This window comes from Balaenoptera ricei, chromosome 6, assembly GCF_028023285.1.
Source record: "Balaenoptera ricei isolate mBalRic1 chromosome 6, mBalRic1.hap2, whole genome shotgun sequence".
In the NCBI taxonomy this organism is placed as follows: Eukaryota; Metazoa; Chordata; class Mammalia; order Artiodactyla; family Balaenopteridae; genus Balaenoptera; species Balaenoptera ricei.
In genome coordinates this window covers 58,841,593-58,862,850 of record NC_082644.1, presented here as the reverse complement: position 1 = coordinate 58,862,850, position 21,258 = coordinate 58,841,593, and the positions used below count along the sequence as shown (strand labels likewise).

At 44.1% G+C, this 21,258-nt stretch overlaps 1 protein-coding gene and 1 long non-coding RNA gene across 8 annotated transcripts in view; one reads left to right on the top strand and one right to left on the bottom strand.

Moving 5' to 3' along the window:
- The window catches only part of NFIB (nuclear factor I B), a 236,964-nt gene extending 234,964 nt beyond the window's left edge, over positions 1-2,000 (bottom strand). For 3 of the 7 annotated variants that reach the window (XM_059924712.1, XM_059924713.1, XM_059924714.1), the window contains exon 1: positions 1,394-1,998. In XM_059924712.1, coding sequence (XP_059780695.1) covers positions 1,394-1,423 — 30 coding nt within the window. In that variant the 5' untranslated portion in view covers positions 1,424-1,998. Of the gene's footprint in view, positions 1-1,393 lie in introns of all 7 variants that reach the window. The other 4 variants (XM_059924715.1, XM_059924719.1, XM_059924716.1 and 1 more) reach the window with 4 other exon arrangements.
- A 1,633-nt stretch (positions 2,001-3,633) lies between these two features.
- LOC132367059 (uncharacterized) lies at positions 3,634-20,439 on the top strand. The gene is made up of 3 exons (XR_009503658.1): positions 3,634-3,722; positions 5,074-5,199; positions 20,001-20,439. It is a non-coding gene; the product is annotated as an uncharacterized LOC132367059 (long non-coding RNA).
- Positions 20,440-21,258: the final 819 nt, after the last annotated feature.

Sequence of the window (21,258 nt, the reverse complement as noted above, 5' to 3'; positions counted from 1 at the left end):
GTTAATCATACTCAGATGCCAAACAAAATATAAACAATAAAAAATGTGTCAGCCAAAAAGCTACAGGACTGTATCCAATCACTGAATAAGCCTTATCATTGTTTTCATCTTCATTCACAATTTATGAATGCCTCAGTCCTTTTGAATCACAATGGCTTCTAATTGTCATACAATTGAAACCTTAATCATTTGTTCATCAGAAAAATGCATCATCATGATACTGGATTTTTAAAAAATTGTAACACACCTTAGACTAGGCGACACTTCTTCAACTGTTTAGTTTTTAAGCCAATGTCAAAGAAAATGGTTCTCAATTACTAATCGTGACATATCCTCCTAAAAGCTGAAGTCAAGTGCCCCATACCTTTAGAGGTTTAAAATACTGCTTCAGATAACAACTCTGGGCTAAGATATTTAGTCAGCTCGTCAGTTGGTTAGTTAGCTGGGCAGCGATGCAAGATGCCCCCAGGTAAGTCTGTTTGGTCTCGGCACTTTACCATTTGACCGACTGGTTTAAAATTATATAAATTGTGTTCCTGCAAAAGTATAAAGCCACCATTTTATTTCATAACACTGTTCCTAAAGTCTTAGGACAATTTTCAGAGTGAAAAAATTTTAAATGACCTTACTTTCGAGCATTTCTTTCTGTCCTACGCCCAAATATCTTCAAAGGAACAGGTCTCCACAAAATGAACATGTTTTAAAAGTCCTTAACTTTCACCACGACCAACTAACTCGACTCCACGTACAGACCGCCTTTGTGGCGTGGTCACTGGAAACCTCAAAGTGCGGATCGCGATGGACCTGGGTTTCAGATCCCCAAATTAAGCAAAGGAATGGGCCCCCGGACCACAACCTCCGACTCGCTTCGTCTCCCGCCCACTGCCTGCAGCGGAGTCCAGAGGCGCCCACAAGGACTCCTACTGGAGTCCCGTCGCCCAAGTTCACCGGTTGTTTATAAGGGCTCAGTCCTCCCCTAAAGCTCCTCTAAAGCCGGAGTCCGCCTCGGCGCGCAAGCGAGGCGGCGGGCACCCTGGGCAGGGGTACAGCAGGCACTAGTGGGGCCGCGCGCGGGCTAGCGCTTGCGGGCCCGGGCCCTGCCCATCCCCGGCGGCCTCGCCCGGCCCAGCCGCCCTGGCAGGGCGCGGGCGCCCGCTCTCCGTGCCCAGGACGCTGGGCTCGGCGCGCGCGGTGGCCGTGGTCTAGGGGCCGCGCGCCGGCTCCCGCGCCGCCCTGCAAACCCCGCCGCAACTCCGGGCCACTTCTTCTGAGGGGGACCGGGGTGTGCGGAGGTTAACTAAAGCCATTAATTGTCCGCAGACGAGAGCAGCAAAACAAAACAAAGGCATTTCGGGCTAGAGAGAAAGCTCGAGAAAGTGACCGAGGCATGTACCTGAGTGAGACAGATGGGAGAATACATCATGACTTCGCCTTAAAACGCACTTTCCCGGAGATGCCCAAGAAAATCTTCGAGAAGCAAGAATTTCATCTATTCATTTTACAGTCATCTGAGCCCCGCGATGCGATCAATCAGGACGGGGCTCTGCGCTGGATCACCGCAACTTCACAACAAACCCAGTCCTCCTTAAATAGCCAAAGATTCAAGTTCACTCGGCGTGCTAGATTTCCCGGGGTGAAATCCAATCTACACTTTTAACCCTCCTGCAGTCCGAGCGCGCTGGCCGTGCTCGCCGAGGCCGCCGCCGCCGCCGGTGTTGGCTGCTTTTCGCCTGGGTTTGGGGATTTGTTTTCTGTTTTGCAGTTGTTGTTTTTGTTGGGGGCTAGGGGGTGCGCGAAGATTCGGTGTGGGTTGGATTGGGGTGGTGGTTGGTGGTGAAATGCTTTTTTAAAAAAGGCGGGGAGGGGGGCGCAGGAGAGAGGGCGGGAGGGAGAGCGAGGAGAATGTGTCACCGCGCTGGGAAAGTTCAAGGTTACGGCCCCGAGCACTGCGGCAGGATCCCGGAGTGGCGACCGCAGGCGAAACTTTGCCGCGAGCCGACCATGTGTGTGCGCGAGGGGGAGCGTGAGCGAGTGCGCGCGGGTGGCGGGGCGCGCGCGGGAGAGGGCCGGGGTGGGGGCGGGGTGGGGTGGGGGAGCCGGGAGAGGCCGGGGTGAGGGAGGGGGCGCGAGCGCAGGTCTCCCGGGCGGAAGAGGCTCGCGGCGCGCGGTCCCCGGCTGCAGCCGCCGCTGCCCGCGCCGACTCCTCCACGCCCGGCTGCCCTCCCGCGCGCCTCGCCCCGCGTCTGACCCGGCCGAGCGAGGAGGCTGCTGCTGCCGCCGCCGCCGCCCAGAGGGATCGGAACGCGCTCCTGAAAAATCCCAAACGATAAATCCCGCTCTCCCGCTCGGCTCCAAACTCCTCTCTTTTCTGCTCTGGGCTCTTTTTTCCCCTCCCTCTCTCGCTTTCTTTCGTTGCAAAACTTGGAAGTTGAAAAATTCACCGGTTCCACCCTCCGGACCCCGGTCGAGCTCTCTCCAAATCAGACTTAAGGATTGTTTTATTATTTAATTACACAATCATCGCTTTACTCCTCCTCCTGCAAACGCGCATTCCTTTTGCACCAGCCTCTCCACACCCCCCGCCCCCCACCTTTCTCCTCCTCCTCCTCTTGCTTCTCTCTCTCTCTCTCTCTCATTTGTTAAAGCTCTCATACCACTGCAACAGCACCACGACTTTTTTTTATTATTTTAAATAGATCTTCTTTCCGCCCTTTGGGCAAGTCCCGCATCCCCCCCCACCACCACGTACACACCCCTCGAAAACCCGCCCTGGAAGAGGTATTTCGGTGCTCGCTGCGGACTCTTTAAACCGCGGGAACCTCCGAGTGGGAGAAGCACTGAGCCGGACTGGGCCGGAGAAAGGAACGAATGGAAAATTCCCTCACACCCAGGCCGCCCCGGGGCCCAGGCTGGGGCGCCGACTCTCGCACCCCGGGCGGGCGCGGTCCGCAGCGCCCGCCGGCTGAAGGGAGGAGGGGGAGGCCGGGGAGGCAGGGGCCTGAGCGAACTTGGGCTCAAATAGTTGGGGCGCGCCGGCGCGGATGGGGGCGGGGCCCTCCGGGGTCTCCCTTGCGCAGGCCCGCGTCCCGGGGCAGCTCCGCAGAAGCGGCGCGCCTCGCCGCGGTTTGCCGCCTTCCTTGGCGGTGCCCGGTGCACGTGGCCTCGCTCGGAGCGGGAGGACCGGGCCGAGCTGCCGCCGCCGCCGCCGCCTCCGGCGCCTCCTCCTCCTATTCCTCCTCCTCCCGCGGCTTGCTCCGCTCTTTTCCTCCTGCAGCCCCTCTGGCTCGCTCCCAATCCCCACCCCACCCCCCCCGGGGCCCGGGGCGCCGGCGGAAAGCGGCTCCCGCCCCGCCTGGGTGCAGGCAGGGCGGGGCCGCGGCGCTCCCGGGGCTGCGGGGCGGGTGGGCGCGCGCGCGCGAGCGGGATGCGTGTGCCGCTCCAGCCCTGCAGAGGCGGCCGCGCCCGCCAAGCTCCCGCGCGAAGCCCCGCCCCCACCCCGCCGCGAGCCGCGGGCCCCGAGTGAATGAACTTGATTTCGGATATTTGGAGGCCGGCGGTTTGCCTTGCACCCTTTCTGCGCGCGCGCGCGCGCGCACGGGCACTGGCACACACAGACACACACTCTCACATACACACCCCGCCCCCCAAATTCCGGTTTTCGGCCAGGGGTGGATGGGGAAGAGGTGGAAGCAAAGGCTGTGCAGACAATGGAGAGAGGAAAAGTGAGTGCCAGGGGCTCCGCGTCTACCTAGCCGGGGGCCGCGGAGAGGACTCGACGGCCCCAGCCCCGGGGCGGGGCCACCCCCACCTCCAGCTGTGCTCTGATTTCCCTTTCCTCTTCTCCTCGCTTCCCCCCTCTCGATTTTTCCCCTCAACTTTCTCCTCTCTCTGTGTCTCTCCGGCTCCTGCCCACCTCCCCCCACCCCTTTATCCCCCCCACCCCGCGAGGACCCGAAGGAACCAGTGACTTTTTCCTTCAGCAAGTGGGAGTTATCCACATCAAGCATTTCACAACGACACATCAAGAAAAGTAGGCAGGTTCAAGTCAACCATGAAATGGTCACTTTTTAACCCCGTCCTGTCCTCATTAGGGAAATGCTCAAACACAGTCCGTTTTCAAAGAGCACTCTTAATGAGGCGAGCCTGCCAAGTCCACCAGCTGCAGCCCCCGTAAACCAAGAGCCCAAAGAAAAAAAGCACTGGGGAAAGAGGGGGAGTTGAGGAGGCCAGGGGTGGAGGTGGGGGGAGCGTTGGTTCTGGGAAGACAGGTAAAGTCGGGGAAATTTAGCGAACTCTCCCGAGTTAACCCTTTAGGGCACACACCAGCGGGAGCGGCCTCCCTGCTCCCCCGGAGGCAAATCCTCCAGTCAGGTCTCTGACAACGTTAATTTCCTTTGTGTGGGTCATTTCTTCTTTTTTGAAAAACCAGGATAAAGTTGATCGTCTTTATAGATGAAAGAAATGAGGTGACAGTCCGGGTTATAAATACTCATTTCTCTCTCAGAAATTTTTAGGCGATCTCATGCTAGATTTGCAAAAAAAAAAAAAAAAAAAAAAAATCCCCAAAGCATCACTTTGTATTGCACATTATGCTGCATCCCTTTTCTCACCCTCATACCAGAGTCTGAGGGGAGGGGGGCGGGGAAGCGCTACTGATAATACCAGCTTTAACTACTGGAGTTTCCCTTTGAACAAATATTCAATTTAACCGGAGTTAATTTACCATAAAAGACATTCCCCTTGGCACGAATGCACTCCTGTCCTTGAACACACCTCTTTGAATGCCTGAACTCGTACAGAAGCCATTATTTCGGGGTCTCTTTAAAAATCAAGCTCCCATCTCTCTCTTTCTCTCCCTCCCTCTCTACTTCCCTCCCTCCTCACCACACCACCCCCAGTGAAATCCTGGCACCCAGAGAGAGCTTCGTTCAGCCAGAGATCCTAGAACGAGCCGCTGTCCCCTAGCAAAAGAGGCCCAGCGCTGAGCCCTGGGCAAGTGTCTGCAGGCAACGCTACTCCTCCTCCCTTATTAGTTTCCCTTACCAACAGAAACGGTTTCCTCTTGCCACCCAGACTAGGTCGCATCCTAAAGTTTCTCACAAGCTTAAAAAAGAAAAACGAAAAATTGACAACTCTTACACAGAAGAGTCCACAAAAGCTGCAGCAGCGCCAGGGGTGAAGAAACAGCGACAGACCCAGGTAAGACCCCAGAGAAGTGAAGATGTCCGGGGCCTCCCAGGCCTATCACTGAGGGGTTCAAATCTCTCCCTGTTTGTAGGGCACTTATGGTTGGGCACAGTTGGATGAGCATGGGGGATGCTTGGTAGTTGGCGGTTTGGATCTGTTTCCGAGAAAAAGGGAAATAAGAAAGGAGTAATGGTGAGGAGGGGAAAACTAAAAGGGAGGAAAGAATGGACAACAGAGACATCCGGAGTGGCTTATGGGGTGCTCATTTGATATGGCTTTGACTGTCCTCTCAGGCCTTGGAGCCATGGGCGGGATGGCTGACCCCCCACCCCCAGAACACTACTTCTTGTACAGCTAATGCCAAGGCCACTGCAGGTCTTCCCAGGATGAACTCTAAGAGAGGCTTCTGGAAAGAGGAGCTGATGGATTGGGGTGTGTGGAACATCTGTCTTCTCTCAGCAGGACCCTTCACTATCTGTGGTTTGAGAAATGCCAATCTTTTAAATCCCAGGTAGAAGAGCAGAGAGAAGGAAGTGAGAAAGTATATACGGTATTTTAGCCACTTTCCCTTTTACCCAGCATTTCTGTGCCATGGTATTAAGAGTGGTTTTAAAGTATCTCTGAAAAGCTTCTGATACTATCAAAGTGAGCCAAACACTTTTTAGACTGGTACTTACCTCTCCTAAACTGCCTTTCTTCTCTCTCTCACTCACTGAAAGAGTTAAAGCAAGTCAATTTCATTCACCCCAAAATCTGTCTGGAAGAAAGAAGTGAAAGGCTTCTGCAGCAACAGGAAAATCTGATATTTCAGAATCCCTAAAGACCTCCTCCCTAGATCACCTATTCCCTGCCACCTTATAGGGAGAAAAGTTTCTTTTCTGACAGATAGTTTATTAATTTCAAGAAGTGCTGGAGTGTCTGTGCTTCAGGTGACTGGATTTTTCAAAACTCAATTGTATATTTGAAAAAGTAAGCAGTATTACCCAATTGGAGCCTTTCATTGACCTCCAGCGGGGAGCTTAACATCTCAAGGGTCTTCTAATATTGATTTTCTTTTAACCTTCTCCCTTCTAAAGAAATTCAGTGACAAGTTGTGAATCCTGAGCAGTTTAGGGAAAGGTTCTTGGAGCTTAACAAAGCTGTCATTTTCAATACACCCGGATGACTTTTTTTTTTTTTTTTTTTAGCTCTTGCATGTGATTAGAGGGGAGGCTCAACTATTCCACACACCCTGGCTGCATGGCCAGTATCAATATTTTAAAACTAAATACAAAAGAGACAGATGACCTCCTGACCCCAGGAAACAGGCCTGCAAGACTGCAAGTATCCACTACACCATGCCCAGGGACCTTTTCTTCTTCCAAATGAACCATAAAAATCATACACGTGTAGCCTGTAAAACACAATTTTATATCCACAAGCAAGAACATCAAAAATCCACTCAACAATGCATATATAAACAACCAACAAGTACTGAAATTGTCTGCACTTGATGGGAATTGCAAAATCATGCCCAGCTCTCTCAGCCCTTAAACTACTACTGTCAAATTAGGGGAGCAATTTTTCCCTACTAGAAAATTCACAACCGGTTAGCTTCCCCAAGCCCCATTGCCAGCACTTTGCCTTTCACTGAAATGAATAAATAACCGTGGACTTTTTTCCCATCCTCTGGGAGCTGTTTGGTGTCCCCTGAGGACAAAACTAAATGAGAAAAATGACGCTGTTAATAATGTCGCTGCTGAAATGCCTGTACTCGACTGTTTAAAAAAAATACCATCCCACTAAGTGTGCCTACATTTCGGGCACATTTACAAGCCACCACTGAATCTGAACACAGACTGGCCAGAATTAAGATTAGCTGGTTTCCACTTCTGTACAGAAATGAGGCTAGTTCATCAACAGAGATTCCCAACTTCTGAAGACATTTGCTTTCCGGGATTACAATGTCAGCAGTTGCCCTGTAATTTTTGCATGATTTATTTTAAACTTTGAAAATCATGGTAATAATTGCCTTGCTTCACTCACAATACTTCAAAAGTTATAGGCACTTTCACATACAGTCTTCTTTGCTGATCCTGTGAGAGTTGTAGCAATTGTCCTTTTTCAAGATAGCTGACCTTTAAAGTAAAACTATACTCTCATTTTATTTCTACATGTAAATTGGCTTCTGTTACCCATCTACATGTGCCTCTGTGACATGAAAACAGATCAGTTTTAAAGATCTGTTTAGAAAGCTTCATCCAGAATGGCTAAGTCGTCTTTACATTCTGCATTAAGTGTAGGAAGTGCGTTGCAAACCAACTCAAACTTTCTGCACCCCTTTCTCTCATTCTTTCCTTGAAAACTGCCTTTCTGTTTCAAAACCAAAACAATGCATAACAACAGGACTGTGCATTTTAACTTTCAAAATAAAATTTAGCCAACAATTGCATAATTACAAAGATAGAAGACAGTTGGGCCTATACAAAATACATATTGATATTTAAGTAAACTTTATCTCTGAAATATATCTGAAAAAATTTTACAATACACAGTTAATAAATTCCAAAGCAATAATATTGCCAAATTGTGTGATGTCACAAACTCTGAAAGCAAAGTTACAGATGTTCGTGACATTACATTCACCAGTAATTATACTGCTGCTCAGTCTGACCATCTTAAAATTAAATGGATGCCTCTGTCTACTAAAGAATAAAAGGAATTTATTTTGGACATCAAACAATGAAACTGTCACCATTTATTGTACGAAACACTCAGCTAATCAATTTCCTATTAAAACAGCTTTCAACAATACTCAGCTTTAAAATTCATCAGGGCCAGTAAAAACCTTTTGCCAGTGCACAAGAATGCAGTCCCAACCACGGACGATAATTACCCTTCTAATACTTTTATTGCCCAAGCACTTTTTCCTGTGCTCCCCATCAGTTAGGCAGGAATCTGCAGTATAGTGTATCAGTGAGTTGGAGTGCTTGACCTTTGCCCACATATGATTTAATAGGGACTTTTCAGCACTGGAGCTTTCTCCATCTCTCATACCATTAAATGAAAACATCAAACCTCAGATGTAAAACTGGAAACCACAACGTTTTGTGTTTCACAACTCTTTGCAGTTTTTACTTAGGCTGCTTAAAGGTCAGCTTCTTCGCCTCACAGTGCTCTCCCCCATACAGTAAATGTACTCAAAAGTCACACTAATTCTCATTTTGATTAAATCTTGAACTCCCCAGTCAGATACACACATTCATCCTGCTTATTTACATTTGCATTCTTTTCTAACCACATAAGCATGTGTGTATGACTTTCTGGATTTATTCCATTTTAGGGCTGATTTAAATATCTGTTCAAGTATGGGTTCACAAGTTAACTTTTTCCCGCCCGTTGGAAAGTTAAAATTACAAAGGATGGTGTTATAGGATCCTGTCAAAGAAAGTTAGAGTTAATCTTGTGTATTTTGGCGCCTTTTCCCTGCCAGCTACTGTACTTGGTGGGGGGGAGCGGGTTGGAGATCTTGTCTGTCCCATCTCAAGTTCAATGGCAGTTCTACTAACTCCAGGAGAAGATGGCCATGTTCACAGCACTAATAATAATTCCAATCACGCCACTTCGGCATTTTGTGTCAAAGTCGAAACTGGCTTCCCCGCCCCCTTCAACCTGAAAGCTGCCAAGTCCTCACACACTCCGCATTCAACCACAACTTAATGGATGGGATATTGTGCATTAAAATGTGTTCCAGACATACTGGCGAAGAGAGGACAAGGAAAAAGGGAGACAGACACACACACACAGTTAGGCAGAAGGGAAAAAATCCTAGAGCAAAAACAGCAGGGCAGGGGAAAAAAATTATTAACAGGAGCGGGAAGAAATCCATCATAATCTTTTTTTTTTTTTAAGGGAGGGGGAGAGTGGGAAGAGGGCTAACAATTCTGTCCTGCCACTTCAGGAACAAGGGGCTAGGGGTAACTAAACTTTGAAATGAAGATTGATTTTAAAAACTCCAGTACACCAGAGCTAAATAAAGACACTTTTAAGTGAGCATATGTAACAAATCTGTGCATATTCACCTTAAAGAGAAGAAAAATGCTCCAAAAAGAGAGAATGGGCTATAAGGTACAACTACAGTATCATTTGTACAGTAAATTTTTCCATCATGGGGGAGAAGGGGGGGGGAGTAGGGAGTTGAAGCAGGAAAAATGCTACATTTCACACTGTTTTGGACTCACAATGTTATCCACTGATTCTCGCCATAAAAGTGTGACATATACACTAAAGTTGCCAAAGCTTAAAAAAAAAAAAAAAGCATTAAGGCTGGAAATCCAACACTATAGCTCAACTTGTAAAGAAGAAATGACATTTAGGTAAAGTCTCTTTACAATGTACAAACAGTAAAAAATCTGTGTCTGGGGATAGAAGGGGATGCAAGGGACAAACAAGACAAGCAAATAAAACCCGTCATTTCAAAGCCACATACCACCGCATTCTATTACGTTAAATAAAAGAGATGTTGAGTCTGTAATAGAACCCTGGGCCGCTGACTTCACGTATCTGAGGTACAGATTTGTGGACTTTCTCAAGGGTTGTTTTGGTGTCGCTTATTGTATTTATTAATAGTTTTTATTTTAAAGCGCAATCCAAGAGTTAGTCTCTTACTTTTGTTTTTAATTATTATTTCTGCAATGCCATAGTTCTTGGCCCAAGGAAGAAAAGGCGGCAAAAGTCAAGTCTAAAAGCAGGCAGTCCCTCAGCCTGTCTGGGTATCCAGTTTTGCTTTTCTCTCACTTGCAGAAGACTGTTTCTCGAGGTAGACTTGAAAGCCGTGCAGAGTGCTATGTGTGTGTGTGTGTGTGTGCGCGCGCGTGTGTTTGGTGGGTTTTATTGTTTTAGCAGGGCTGCTCTGGAGCTGGGGGCTGCCTCCCCGCCCGCGTCCGGGCTCCGGGCGGGCTAGGCAGATGCAGCCGGCGCGGCCGCGGGGTCGCGCGTTCGCCCCTTCCCCGCCCTGGGATCGGCCGGGCCGGCGGCGGGGCTACCCCGGACCGCGGCCACCCGCGCACCCTTTCCGCACCCCGCCCGTGCTCCGCCGCCGGCGCCGCCGCCTCCCCGGCTTTCTCTTTCTCCGGCCCACCTCCCGTCCGGCCCCGCCCCGACCGGCCCGGCGCGCGGGAAGCGCGGCTCTTCGCTTCCGCCTGGCGGCGGGAAGGAAACCGAAAGGAGGAGCCGGGGGCGGGCGCGCGGCGATGCATATTCATCAGGGCGCCCGAGGCGGCGGAGGCGGGAGCGGGCCCGAGTGGGTGTGGCGGGCAGCCCGGCGCGGGGGCTCCTCGCGAGTGGCGGCTTCGCTCTTTGTGCCGCCCGGGCGGGGCCGGAGCGCGGCGAGGGAGTGCGGCGCCGCCTGCCTGCGGGGCTGCCGGGCTCCGCGCGCCTTTGTGCTACCGCGCTCGGGGGCCTCCCCGCGGGCGTGCGCGAGAGCGGAGCCGGGCAGAGCAGCCGCGGGAGACGCATCACCAAATGATAATAACGAGCACGGGATTGGTGCTCTTCCCTACTTGCCGCCACGTTTTCGGTCCCCTTCGCCAGGCCACGTTTGTTTGGGTGTAAAAGGAGTTCTGAAATGTACCTCACTGCGTAGCGTTATCATTTATAGGCATGCATGTGAATGTCAATAATTCAGGGGTAGGTGGAAGAAATAATCAGCCCCAAAGAAATATGCAACCCCTGGGTCCCCAAGAAGTAAACACTCTAGATGAGATGTGGTAGCGGGCTCATGTTCATAAAGCTGTTTTGATTAATATTTTTTAAACTTAAATATATGTAGGTTTTTTGCTTAGTTTTCAAGTAATCCAGTCATTTGCATTTTAAGCATCTGTAGTGTGGTAACATAATGTTTAACGTTTAAACCAAGTTGTTATATAGCTCTGATTTTAAAATGAAGTATTAAATGTAAAAATACAGCACTCGCCCTAAATTTACTTAGTACTAACCCACATGTGTTTAGAAAAGATTTTATTACAGAGATCCTGACTAATTATGTAATTGCACAACAGGCAACAATAGCTTCAAATATCCTCTAAAAACCCTGTTCAATTATGTGATTACCAGTGGGACCGGAATAGCTCCCAATGAATTGTTCTTATCTTTCTATTAAATGTGAGCATGTCAGTATTTTAATCCCAATTATATTTACCCTCAAAGTCCAAAAGAACTTAAACAACATTGTTCAGGTTCTTTGTTCCTACAATACGCATTATAAAACAAAGAAGACATTTTGGCCTCATTATCCAAAAAAAAAAGTTTTTTTCTCCTGTGCCAGCGTGGGCACACACACATGTATACATGCATATATTACATACCTATAATATGTACATATTATGTAGATGTTTGTGAATAGTATACATATCTCATTTCAGTGATAAGTGCAAAACTGAGAATTGGATTGACCCAACTGAGCTTTAGAAAATGCCAAACTTTAAAATGGGTTATTACCAGTTCCCAATTTCCCTTCAGAAAAAAAGTAACAAGTGTATATCTATATAGCTTTGGGAGGGAGATGAAGGATGGGGACACACACACACGTATGTATGTATCTCCACATTTAGCTATAACTTCCCAAGGAAAATTAATTTTTAACATCTATCTTGTTCCAAGTTAGGTAATTTTAACCACTCAGCTAGTATAGCTCTAATTCAGTATACCCAGGCAGTCAATTCAAGTGGGTAACAAACAGATCTGTTTCCATTCTAGGATTTCCTAATAGTAGTTTCATGGTTCAGTAAATCACATTTAGCACTAACGAATCAAATATAAAATATGAAAATTCAATGTGGCTAAACTAAAATACATTATTTAGGGTGGTGGAGGGAGTGTTTAAGTGAGCAATGTTATCAAATTCTAAGACTTTTACAAGTGTGCCTCAGAAAGCTTCTTCTCTTATAATTATTTGACGTCCATAGCAGAGTTACCAATCCTTCCCAACATCTATTTCATGCAAAGGAGACATGACGTTACAGAGAGAATCCAGTTTTCTTTAGGAAATATCCTAAGACACGAAATGGGAAAAGGAACAGGAAAGGGGAAAGGGAAGGATTTCCTGTGCTTCTGGTGATGACTTGAATGAATCTAGATTTAGTGTCACCGGTCAAAGAATTTCTTCCTAAGCATATTATTTAGTAATAGAATGTACCATTGTATGTTATGGTCAGCGTTTCATAGATTATCTTTTTTTATTTGCATGTCATTTGTTTCTTTTGACATGTGAAGCTTACAAGAGTACTTATTCGTATGTATACCGATCACTCTTCTGTCAAATACGTACACATATTATAATTAAATGATACCCAAAGTTTATAAAATAAGGAGATTAATTTTCAACATGTCCTATAGAAATCGGTCTCACTAATTTGTAGTCACCTCAGCGGGTTGTTGCTCCTAAATCTTTTAATTGGCTAATGATCATGGTCTTCTAATCTACAACACTGGTTGATTTTCCAGTTTTCACATTTTTTGACATAAATAAATATGTAGAAATTCAATTCAGGAGTGTTTTAAAATAGATGCTTCTTTTAAAATTAAAATTATCTTGGTTAGAAGCCTTTCCTAATGTACTTAAGTTTCAATATCTTTTTATATTCAACTTTTTATAAATTATAACTAATTATTCATTTTAAAAAAATAAGGAGTATCTAACGTTAATTAGGCATTTTGGCCTTCTGATATCACTTCTAACTGAAGTGATTCCAGTAGAAAAGCTAATTTTTTTCTGCCTTTAGTTACAGGCACAATTCATTCCTTAGAACTTACTAGAAGATTCTCCACTACACTGAAACTTTAGATTTTCTTTTTTTTTCCTAAAGCCAATTAACTGGTAAAGCAGTTTCTGTATTTTTTTTCAAATTAAGAATTTTTTAGTGTACAAGCAACATCTGCGTGTGTTTATCTTTGAGAATAATCACAATATAATTATTTCTAAAAGGCATGCATTATTACAATGCTTTATGTAATAATTAAGTAATTCCTCTACCCCATCTCAACCAGTAATTTTCAGTCATTACCCCAAAGGTGTTTATTTTGTCTTATTTCTCTATTTCTCAAAAATATAGGAGGTGTGTTTTTATTTCTATTATTTTTTATGATTAAAGGGTACACACTAATTTATTAGATTATTTTATTTAGTCCATTATTGTACTAGCATTTGTGCAAATTTAGTGTATATAATAAAGATGGACTATTTAGAACTCAATGCTAAATAAAACACAATACCATCTTTGAAAACAATTGAATGATTACGTTTTAGAATTAAAACTACGTAAGATATAAACCTGTGTAAACATTCATATTAAATATTACCTCTGGGAAATAGTTTCAATTATTTCTTAATTATTTTAAAAATATTTAGAGAGGCTTAAATTAGGACATTTATTGTATACAGTGCCAACTTCTGGCATTTTGTTGGCATTCCATAGCTGAGAGCTGTCTCCATACAAGTTTTATTGAGGAGAGGAGAATGGATATCTAGAATATTGTTGTGTAAGAGGGATACCCAAGTATAAATAACAACCTCTGGTGACTATTTTTATTTTTCATTGGTTACAGCCGTCTTTAGCTATAATCCGTTATGCCTCTTCTTTAGACATTGACTGGGAAAATAAACAGTGTCTTTGCCACGAGACATAGTTGCTCATCATACAGAATTATATTTGTGGAAAAGACTTCAGGAGATTACCAGATAAGCCCTTGCAATGGAGTCAAAACTCCACACTGCCCAGGACAGGCACACCAGGTCACTTTCTAACCATTGAGAGTATGGGTACAAAAATAAATATACACATGCAGTGTTCCTTCTTTCACTAACTGCACGCTGCACCTGTGCACACATATATCTGATGACATCTGCTAACATAGTAAATATCAAGTGGCCTGTAGTGTCATCAAAAACCTGAGATGGTGGTATGGCTCACAGCCTCCTCAACCCCAGGCTATGGTCTTGGTAAATTTCACAGGCTAAATAGAGACAGACTCAGACTCATTCTGTACATGAACCAGAGGTTTTCAAGGGCAGGTTAAGGTGGTTTACCCAAGGGGAAAAAAAAAAAGCCTCTAGTTATGACTCAGTGTGTGAAAAATCTGCTCTCTGATTCAATGGTGATAAATCAAGGATATCTCCCAGCTTCAAAAAAAGATCATTTTTATCTCAATTGTTATGAATTCTCAATTTCAAGTTAAATTCTCAACCTTTCTTAGCCAGCATAAGTTTTTAAGACTTAATTTAAAAAAAAAAACAAAAAACTATGAGCAATTAAATCTTCATAACTTGCTTACTCACTTTTATATAACCTTAGAATTTTAACCATCAAAATGTCCATGAAAAGAAAACAATAAATTTGAATGAATTTAAGCTGCAATGATGATTAAATGGAGCAAAGAAAAAGCAAAGTGTTTTCTCAAAAACTTTTCAGGATATTTTGTGCCATATATAAGTTTTCTGAAACAACAGAATCACTAAGGTATTTTTTTAACCATTTTCAAAAAACAGAAGCATCTGGCAATCCAGAAATCAGTGAGGCAACAGGATGCAAGAAAGCGCTAGACAGTCTACTGATCCTTCACTACAGTGCTGGCAAAGGACCATACTGCTCAGTGGGCCATTTTCAATGAGAAAGTGAAACTCAAGTCCCCTACATCCACATCCTGGGGCTGATTGTCCTCACTGTCAAAGATTCTTCTTGACATATCTAGAACGTGGTGGTATTATTTTAATTTGCCCACTACTAAAGAAGATCAATAACCACATTTTTGTGGATTTATTCCCCAACTAAGAAGGCCTAGATGCAGTCCAAGGAGTAGAGGAAAAATGCAATCTTTCTACAAACATGTATCACACGTTTAGTATGGGGCTGGGCACTACCCTGCAAGGATGGGTAGATTTTTAAGAATTTCTGCATTTATGATAAAAAGACCTTCCATTCCTTTGTGCTAATATTCTCCTCTAAATTTGTTTATAAGAAAGTAACCTTCCCAAGCTATCTTGGAAGCCTTCAGATAAACACATTATATAACAACCTTTGGTTTTCTGCTCACTTTACGGGTAGTTGATGTGGATTTATAGAATGAAAACAGTGTTGATAGAAAGCAAAAGAAAATGTAATTAGGGACAGTAAGTTACCCTTCCCACCCCACCACCCAGTAAAAGCAAAAAAAAAAAAAAAAAAAAGTCTCCTATAATATATTCAGAAGCCAAACTAACAAAGTTGGGAAACTTTTGATATCACTATACTTCATGAGGTGGGAAGTATTTTTATAAATGACGGGGCGGCGGGGAGAAAGAACGGTGTTAAGTGGGAAATTTCAGGCACAAAGAGTTTGCCTATGTGCAACTAATACTGCCTGCTTTTTAACAAATTATTGTTTAAGGATGGCTGACAAGCAAATACAGAGGTCAGGACAGAAATATAAGTTTCCAGAACATACCTAATATCACTCTCCCTTTTTCTCCTCATGTCTGCTACCATTCTGAGCTGCCCTTAATATTTCTTTTATTTTTTCTTTTTTGTTATACAAACAACAAAAAAAGAGCAGAGATATTTTAAGTGAAAATTAACAAATATAAAGGACATCCACCTACAGTCCCACCTCCTATAAATTTGTTTTGTTTGCACATATTCCAATCCAGTATTTGCCTACACACACGTAAACTATTTGCGTGGTTATAATCTTAAGGTGGAGAGAATTTTGTTTTGTACATTTCCACTTATTTACATTATTGACATTAGTGAAAGGACACAAAATTTAAAACGTTAAAACTAGAAGAGACTTCGGGACTTCTAGACAAGAGATAAAGAAACAAAACTGGCAACATCCTGTGTATTGCCCTGTCATATTTTTAATCTTGGATTTCACTGTCAACATGTTAAAATTGGGATATTTTACTTGAAAATCCAAATATACTGCTGCTCTTGAAAAAGTGGGAGGGGAGACACTTTGGGGATGAGTGCTGCACACAGGTTAGAGCAGAGCAGCTGCTGCCCCCGTTAGATGGGGCTTGGTCTCCACAGTCCCGATTACTCCCTGTCCCGTTACACCGGTTACCAACGCGCCTCTTCTTTCCCCGAGTTTACAACCCTGATCTACGCCAGATGCTCTTCTTGTGGATGAAAATGGGAAAACAAGTTTCAGAGGGGTAAAGTGACTTACTTAGGGCTACTAAGCTAAATATTAGCATTGCCCACATTGTAAAAGAGGCTGACTCTTTTACAGGACTCTAAACAAGCACCACGTGTAGTCACGTTTATTTCCGAGCATGTGGGGAAGTGAGGTTCTGGGCGCCAGTCCGATAACCTCACTAGAACTGCCCTGACCACAACCTCCTTTACAGACTGAAGTGTCCCAGGTTAGCCACCTTGAGACCTTTAGTTACAGGCACCTTTTTGCTCCAGGTCATAATTAACATTTGATGTCCATAAGCCAGACACCTATACCCCCATAAATCCTGGCCCTGCTTGCTGTGACTCCTGTTCTTTCTCTCATTAAAAACAAAATATCAGAATGCAAGTGAAGGAAGCTGATGCCTTTATGGAGATAACATCCAATCTGCTGTTGTTGATAAAGGAACTACCTAATTAAAAAGTAAAATAAAAACTTTATGATATTCTTATCAGACCTACCTCATAGAGGCGTGATGATATACCAATACCCTAGCAGACAACTACTGTCCTAGAAAATATAAAATTCCCATATCTGTACAGAGACTATATTTTCGGAATGTTAAACCGGGACACATGGTGCCACCAAGAATCTTTTTTAAATGAATTTAAGATTTTTGGAAAGTTTTACAAAAGTTTTAAAAAATGATTCATTGTTAGCTGTGGTTTAATAAATGGGCTTTATGACAAATAGTAAAAATATAGATCATCTAAGAATGCCTGGTCTCTATATCTATGTGGGCAATTCTTAGAAATTTGCCTAGAAAGTGGGACTTGATGGCAGTAACCACTGTGTTGGATTGCCATTAAGTGTCCCGTGCACTTTGCACTTGCTTGTAGTGCTTTGTTCTCCAGACAGAACACCTACTCTCTAGATTCTGCTCCCAAATGGAGAAGGACCTGAGAACACACAGACCACGTCATGGAGTCAACACAGTAAATAATTGAGAAGCTCCTGCATTATGTACTCGTTGAGTCTACAGTTACTCTCTTGGCAGGCACAGAAGTGGTCCATATTCAATCAGGCTGTAGGCTCATTCACAGAAGCGGTCTTTTTTTTTTTTAATTTCTATTTTTTATTGGAGTATAGTTGATTTACAATGGTGTGTTAGTTTCAGGTGTACAGCAAAGTGATTCAGTTATACATATACATATATCCATTCTTTTTCAGATTCTTATCCCATATAGGTTATTACAGAGTATTGAGTAGAGTTCCCTGTGCTATACAGTAGGTCCTTGTTGATTATCTATTTTCTATATAGTGGTGTGTATATGTTAATCCCAACCTCCTAATCTATACCAAAGGGGAAAAGTGGAGGGGGCGGGGGATAAATCAGAAGCAGTCTTAATGGCTCTCATTCTGGCCAAAGCACCATCTTAGTTGAGCAGCACTAAGGAGGCCAGACCCTCTGTGCCCCGTTTCCCTTTCCCTGAGGACCAGATATGCACATTTCTTCTGGAGCATTTTAAATGAGTATCTACCAACTGGATCTTCTCCTCTACTATGACCAATGGCAGCACCTAAGTTAAGCAAGGTCTCCCCTAGGGTGATGGTTTTCCCAGTTAGGTTAAAATGAGTGTCATGACAAGTGCTAATAATTACCACATACTGAGGTCTAACTATGGCTCTGCTCTCTGCTCAGAATGTCACATATATTATCTCAGCTCTTTTAAAGATGCAGAGACTGAGGCAAGGGGAGGTTAAGTCACCAACGGAAGGTCACAGTGCTCCTAATCTCAGTCTTTCTAATTCCAAAGCCTGTGGCTATAGCAGACCAGTACATGCAGCAAGAGCACAGGGCAAGGCTGTAACCATCTAGGTGAGTGTGGCCCCGTCACAGGTGTTGCCTTGGGAGGCTTCACAAGTATTCCTTAAAGTATTTTTATCACTTGTCTTTTGAAATTGCCTTTAGAACCCCAGGTACATTCTTTTAATATTATCGATGGGATAGATCTTCCTCCTTTGAATGTGGGATTTGAGTTTTGGATATATCCTTGATTCATTCAATACACTGTGGTGATTAAAGAACTTATCAAGCTGGGTAAACCAGTTTGGGTTGAAAACAAGGCATGACAGAACGTAACAAGATGATTTTCATTCTCCAGAGTGTTCTGAAGGTAATGGAATAGAGGCCTTAGAGTTGGACTTAGAGGCACCTGGATTTTGGGTTCAAATCCTGACTTAGCCACCTAAAAGCTACGTGATTCTGGGCAAGGCACGTAATAATTCTTAGCCAAGGTTTCCTCACCTTCAAAAAGAGCATAAGAAAATAATACCCGCATCAGGGTTATTGTTTGAGGATCAAAAAATATTCTGTGTCAGGATATGTAGGAAAGTGTCTGAAATTGAGTCCTTTCTCAATAAGTATTTCCTGAATCTGACTATCAGATTATTATTTGTCTCTGTCCTTGTGCTTCCAATGTGGTGAGAGATGATAAAGAGGAGTTAACAGAGTCTGTGACAATGACCGGACCCCAGCGCCCCTCTGAGTGCCACTGGGCCTGGTGTATAGCATTTATTTGCAATTATACTTGAAAAATCAAGCGTGATGTCCCTAGTTCCCTGATGCTAGGGGGGATGGATTGAAAGGAGGCTGTGGTGTGGGTTGAAGTTTATGGGAGGCAGTTTCTATCTCAAGTTTACTCCTCGGCACTCTCTAGAAATTTGCGAAACATAATAGTATCTTAAGCAAGTGCCCCTTCCTACACATATGGACTGCCTACCCTACAGCGGGTCCTGGCTCAACGTGGGACAAGGGGCACTGAGGTTGTCACAGTTTCCAAAGGGCTGGTTTAGTGACAGGCATAGAATGATGCTACCCAAATTATAAGAACTGAGAACACCCCAGAACCCATCCACACACACAGTGTCATTCATCAACTGAATAAGATGATGTAACTCTATAGGCAACAAATGAGCACCTGCTATGTCCAGGAGACAGAGTGTGAACAAACCAAACAATTTTCTAGCATAGAGGAAAGAGACCTGGAATGGGGAGGGGGAGGGGAGTGAACAGAGATATAGAGTTTGTGTGGTGGTGTTCCAAATTCATACGCCTGCTAGGCTTCCCTGTAAGGTCAAAGAGGTGGTCTGAGAATTCTGGAAACCTTGAAGGAAACTGTTTATCAAAAGAAAGAAAGAGAAGTGTGCAAAGCTTTTTGCTACATACACTCAATCAGGGGCATCTAGCAAAGATGGGGGATGGGAGCAGCCTCTGAGGGCTGTAGAGCTTTGGCAGCTGTACTAGAACCACCCTGGGCTCTCCTTTGCAGCATCCTGCAAGTCTGAATACTTAGGGTCATGTTTTTCTTTTCAAGCTGACGTATGTTCATTTACACACTGTAGCATTTATTAAGCATCTTAACTCACTTAATCTTCTTAACCATCCTATAAGAACAGCTACACTATTGTTTCCACTTTACAGATGAGAAAATTAGGGTTTAGAGAGAGTAAATAACTTACCCAAGGTCAATAGCTTCCAAGTTTCAGAGGTAGGATTTGAACTTATGCAGTCTGGCTCTTAACCACCAATTTTATGCAAACTTTTTCCTCTCCTCTGCATGCTCCTTCCCCCAGTAGAGTGGCTTTTTGCCCAACTTTAAAATATTTTCTCTTTCCTGCAGGGCTCATTCTAGGCCCCACAACTCCCAAACAGGAAGCCGTAAGTGTGGACAACCTTAGCACAACTACAGAGTGACACTAAAGGCCATCAAGACTTAGTCACTAAGGAGAAAAGAGGCACTTCAGCAGCCTTGGCTTCATTCTTTGGATCCCTAAGGGAGGAGACCTAAGTGACTACCCCCACTGTCTCTCTTCCTGGCTTTAAAAAAATAAACTGTCATCCACTCATATGAAGGAATGTTATACAGCAAGGAAAAGCACAAACTTCTCTACAACAGGCATGTAGAAAAGTGCACATCATAAGTTTATAGCTAGGTGAATAACCCATGTCACCAGTGTCCATATTAAGAAATGGAAAATTACTGGCAATCCAGAAACCACATCCCATTCTCCATTCTCTGCCAATTACTACTCCCACCATCTTTCCCAGAGATAACCACTATCCTGATTTCTAACAATACAAAATTGTATTGTCTGTTTTTGAACTTTATATAAAGGGAAGCATATGATATTCACTCTTTTACTTCTGAATGGTTTTGTTCAACATTTCATGTAAGAGTTCTTCCTGCTGTTGGAAAAAACAAAGTTGTTTTGTTTTTCCACATTGCAGTATGGAATTCTATTGCATGCATACAACACGGTTTATCTATTGTATACTTGACAACCCCTGGGTCGTTTCCAGTTTGGAGCCAGTACAAATAAAGGGAATAGAAGCATTCTTCTACATGTCTTCCAGTGTATGTATGTATGCATTCTCTTGGGCATAAACCTAGGAGAATTTCTGGGTTACGAAGTAGCCTATGAACAATTTTAGTAGATAATGCTAAATAAATTTTCAAAGTGATTGTACTAATTTACACTCCCACCAGCAGTGTAGGAGAGATTTAGTTGTTTTACATTTTCCCCAACACTTTGTATAATCGGTCTTTTTTATTTCTGGATTATAGTAATATCTCACTGTGGTTTTAATTTGTATTTTCTAGTTGACTAATGAGGTTAAGCTGCTTTTCATATGTTTATTGGCCTTTTTTTTTTTTTTTTGGCCACGCAGTATGCAGGATCTTAGTTCCCCTACCAGGGTTGAACCCATGCCCCCTGCAGTGAAACCACATAGTCTTAACCACTGGACCGCTGGGGAAGTCCATTATTGGCCACTTGGATATTCTCTTTTGTGAAATGTCTGTTCGAATATTTTACCCATTTCTGTTGGGCTCTCCTGTTTTTCTTTATTTTTTTCCCTTACTGATTCGTAGGAGTTCT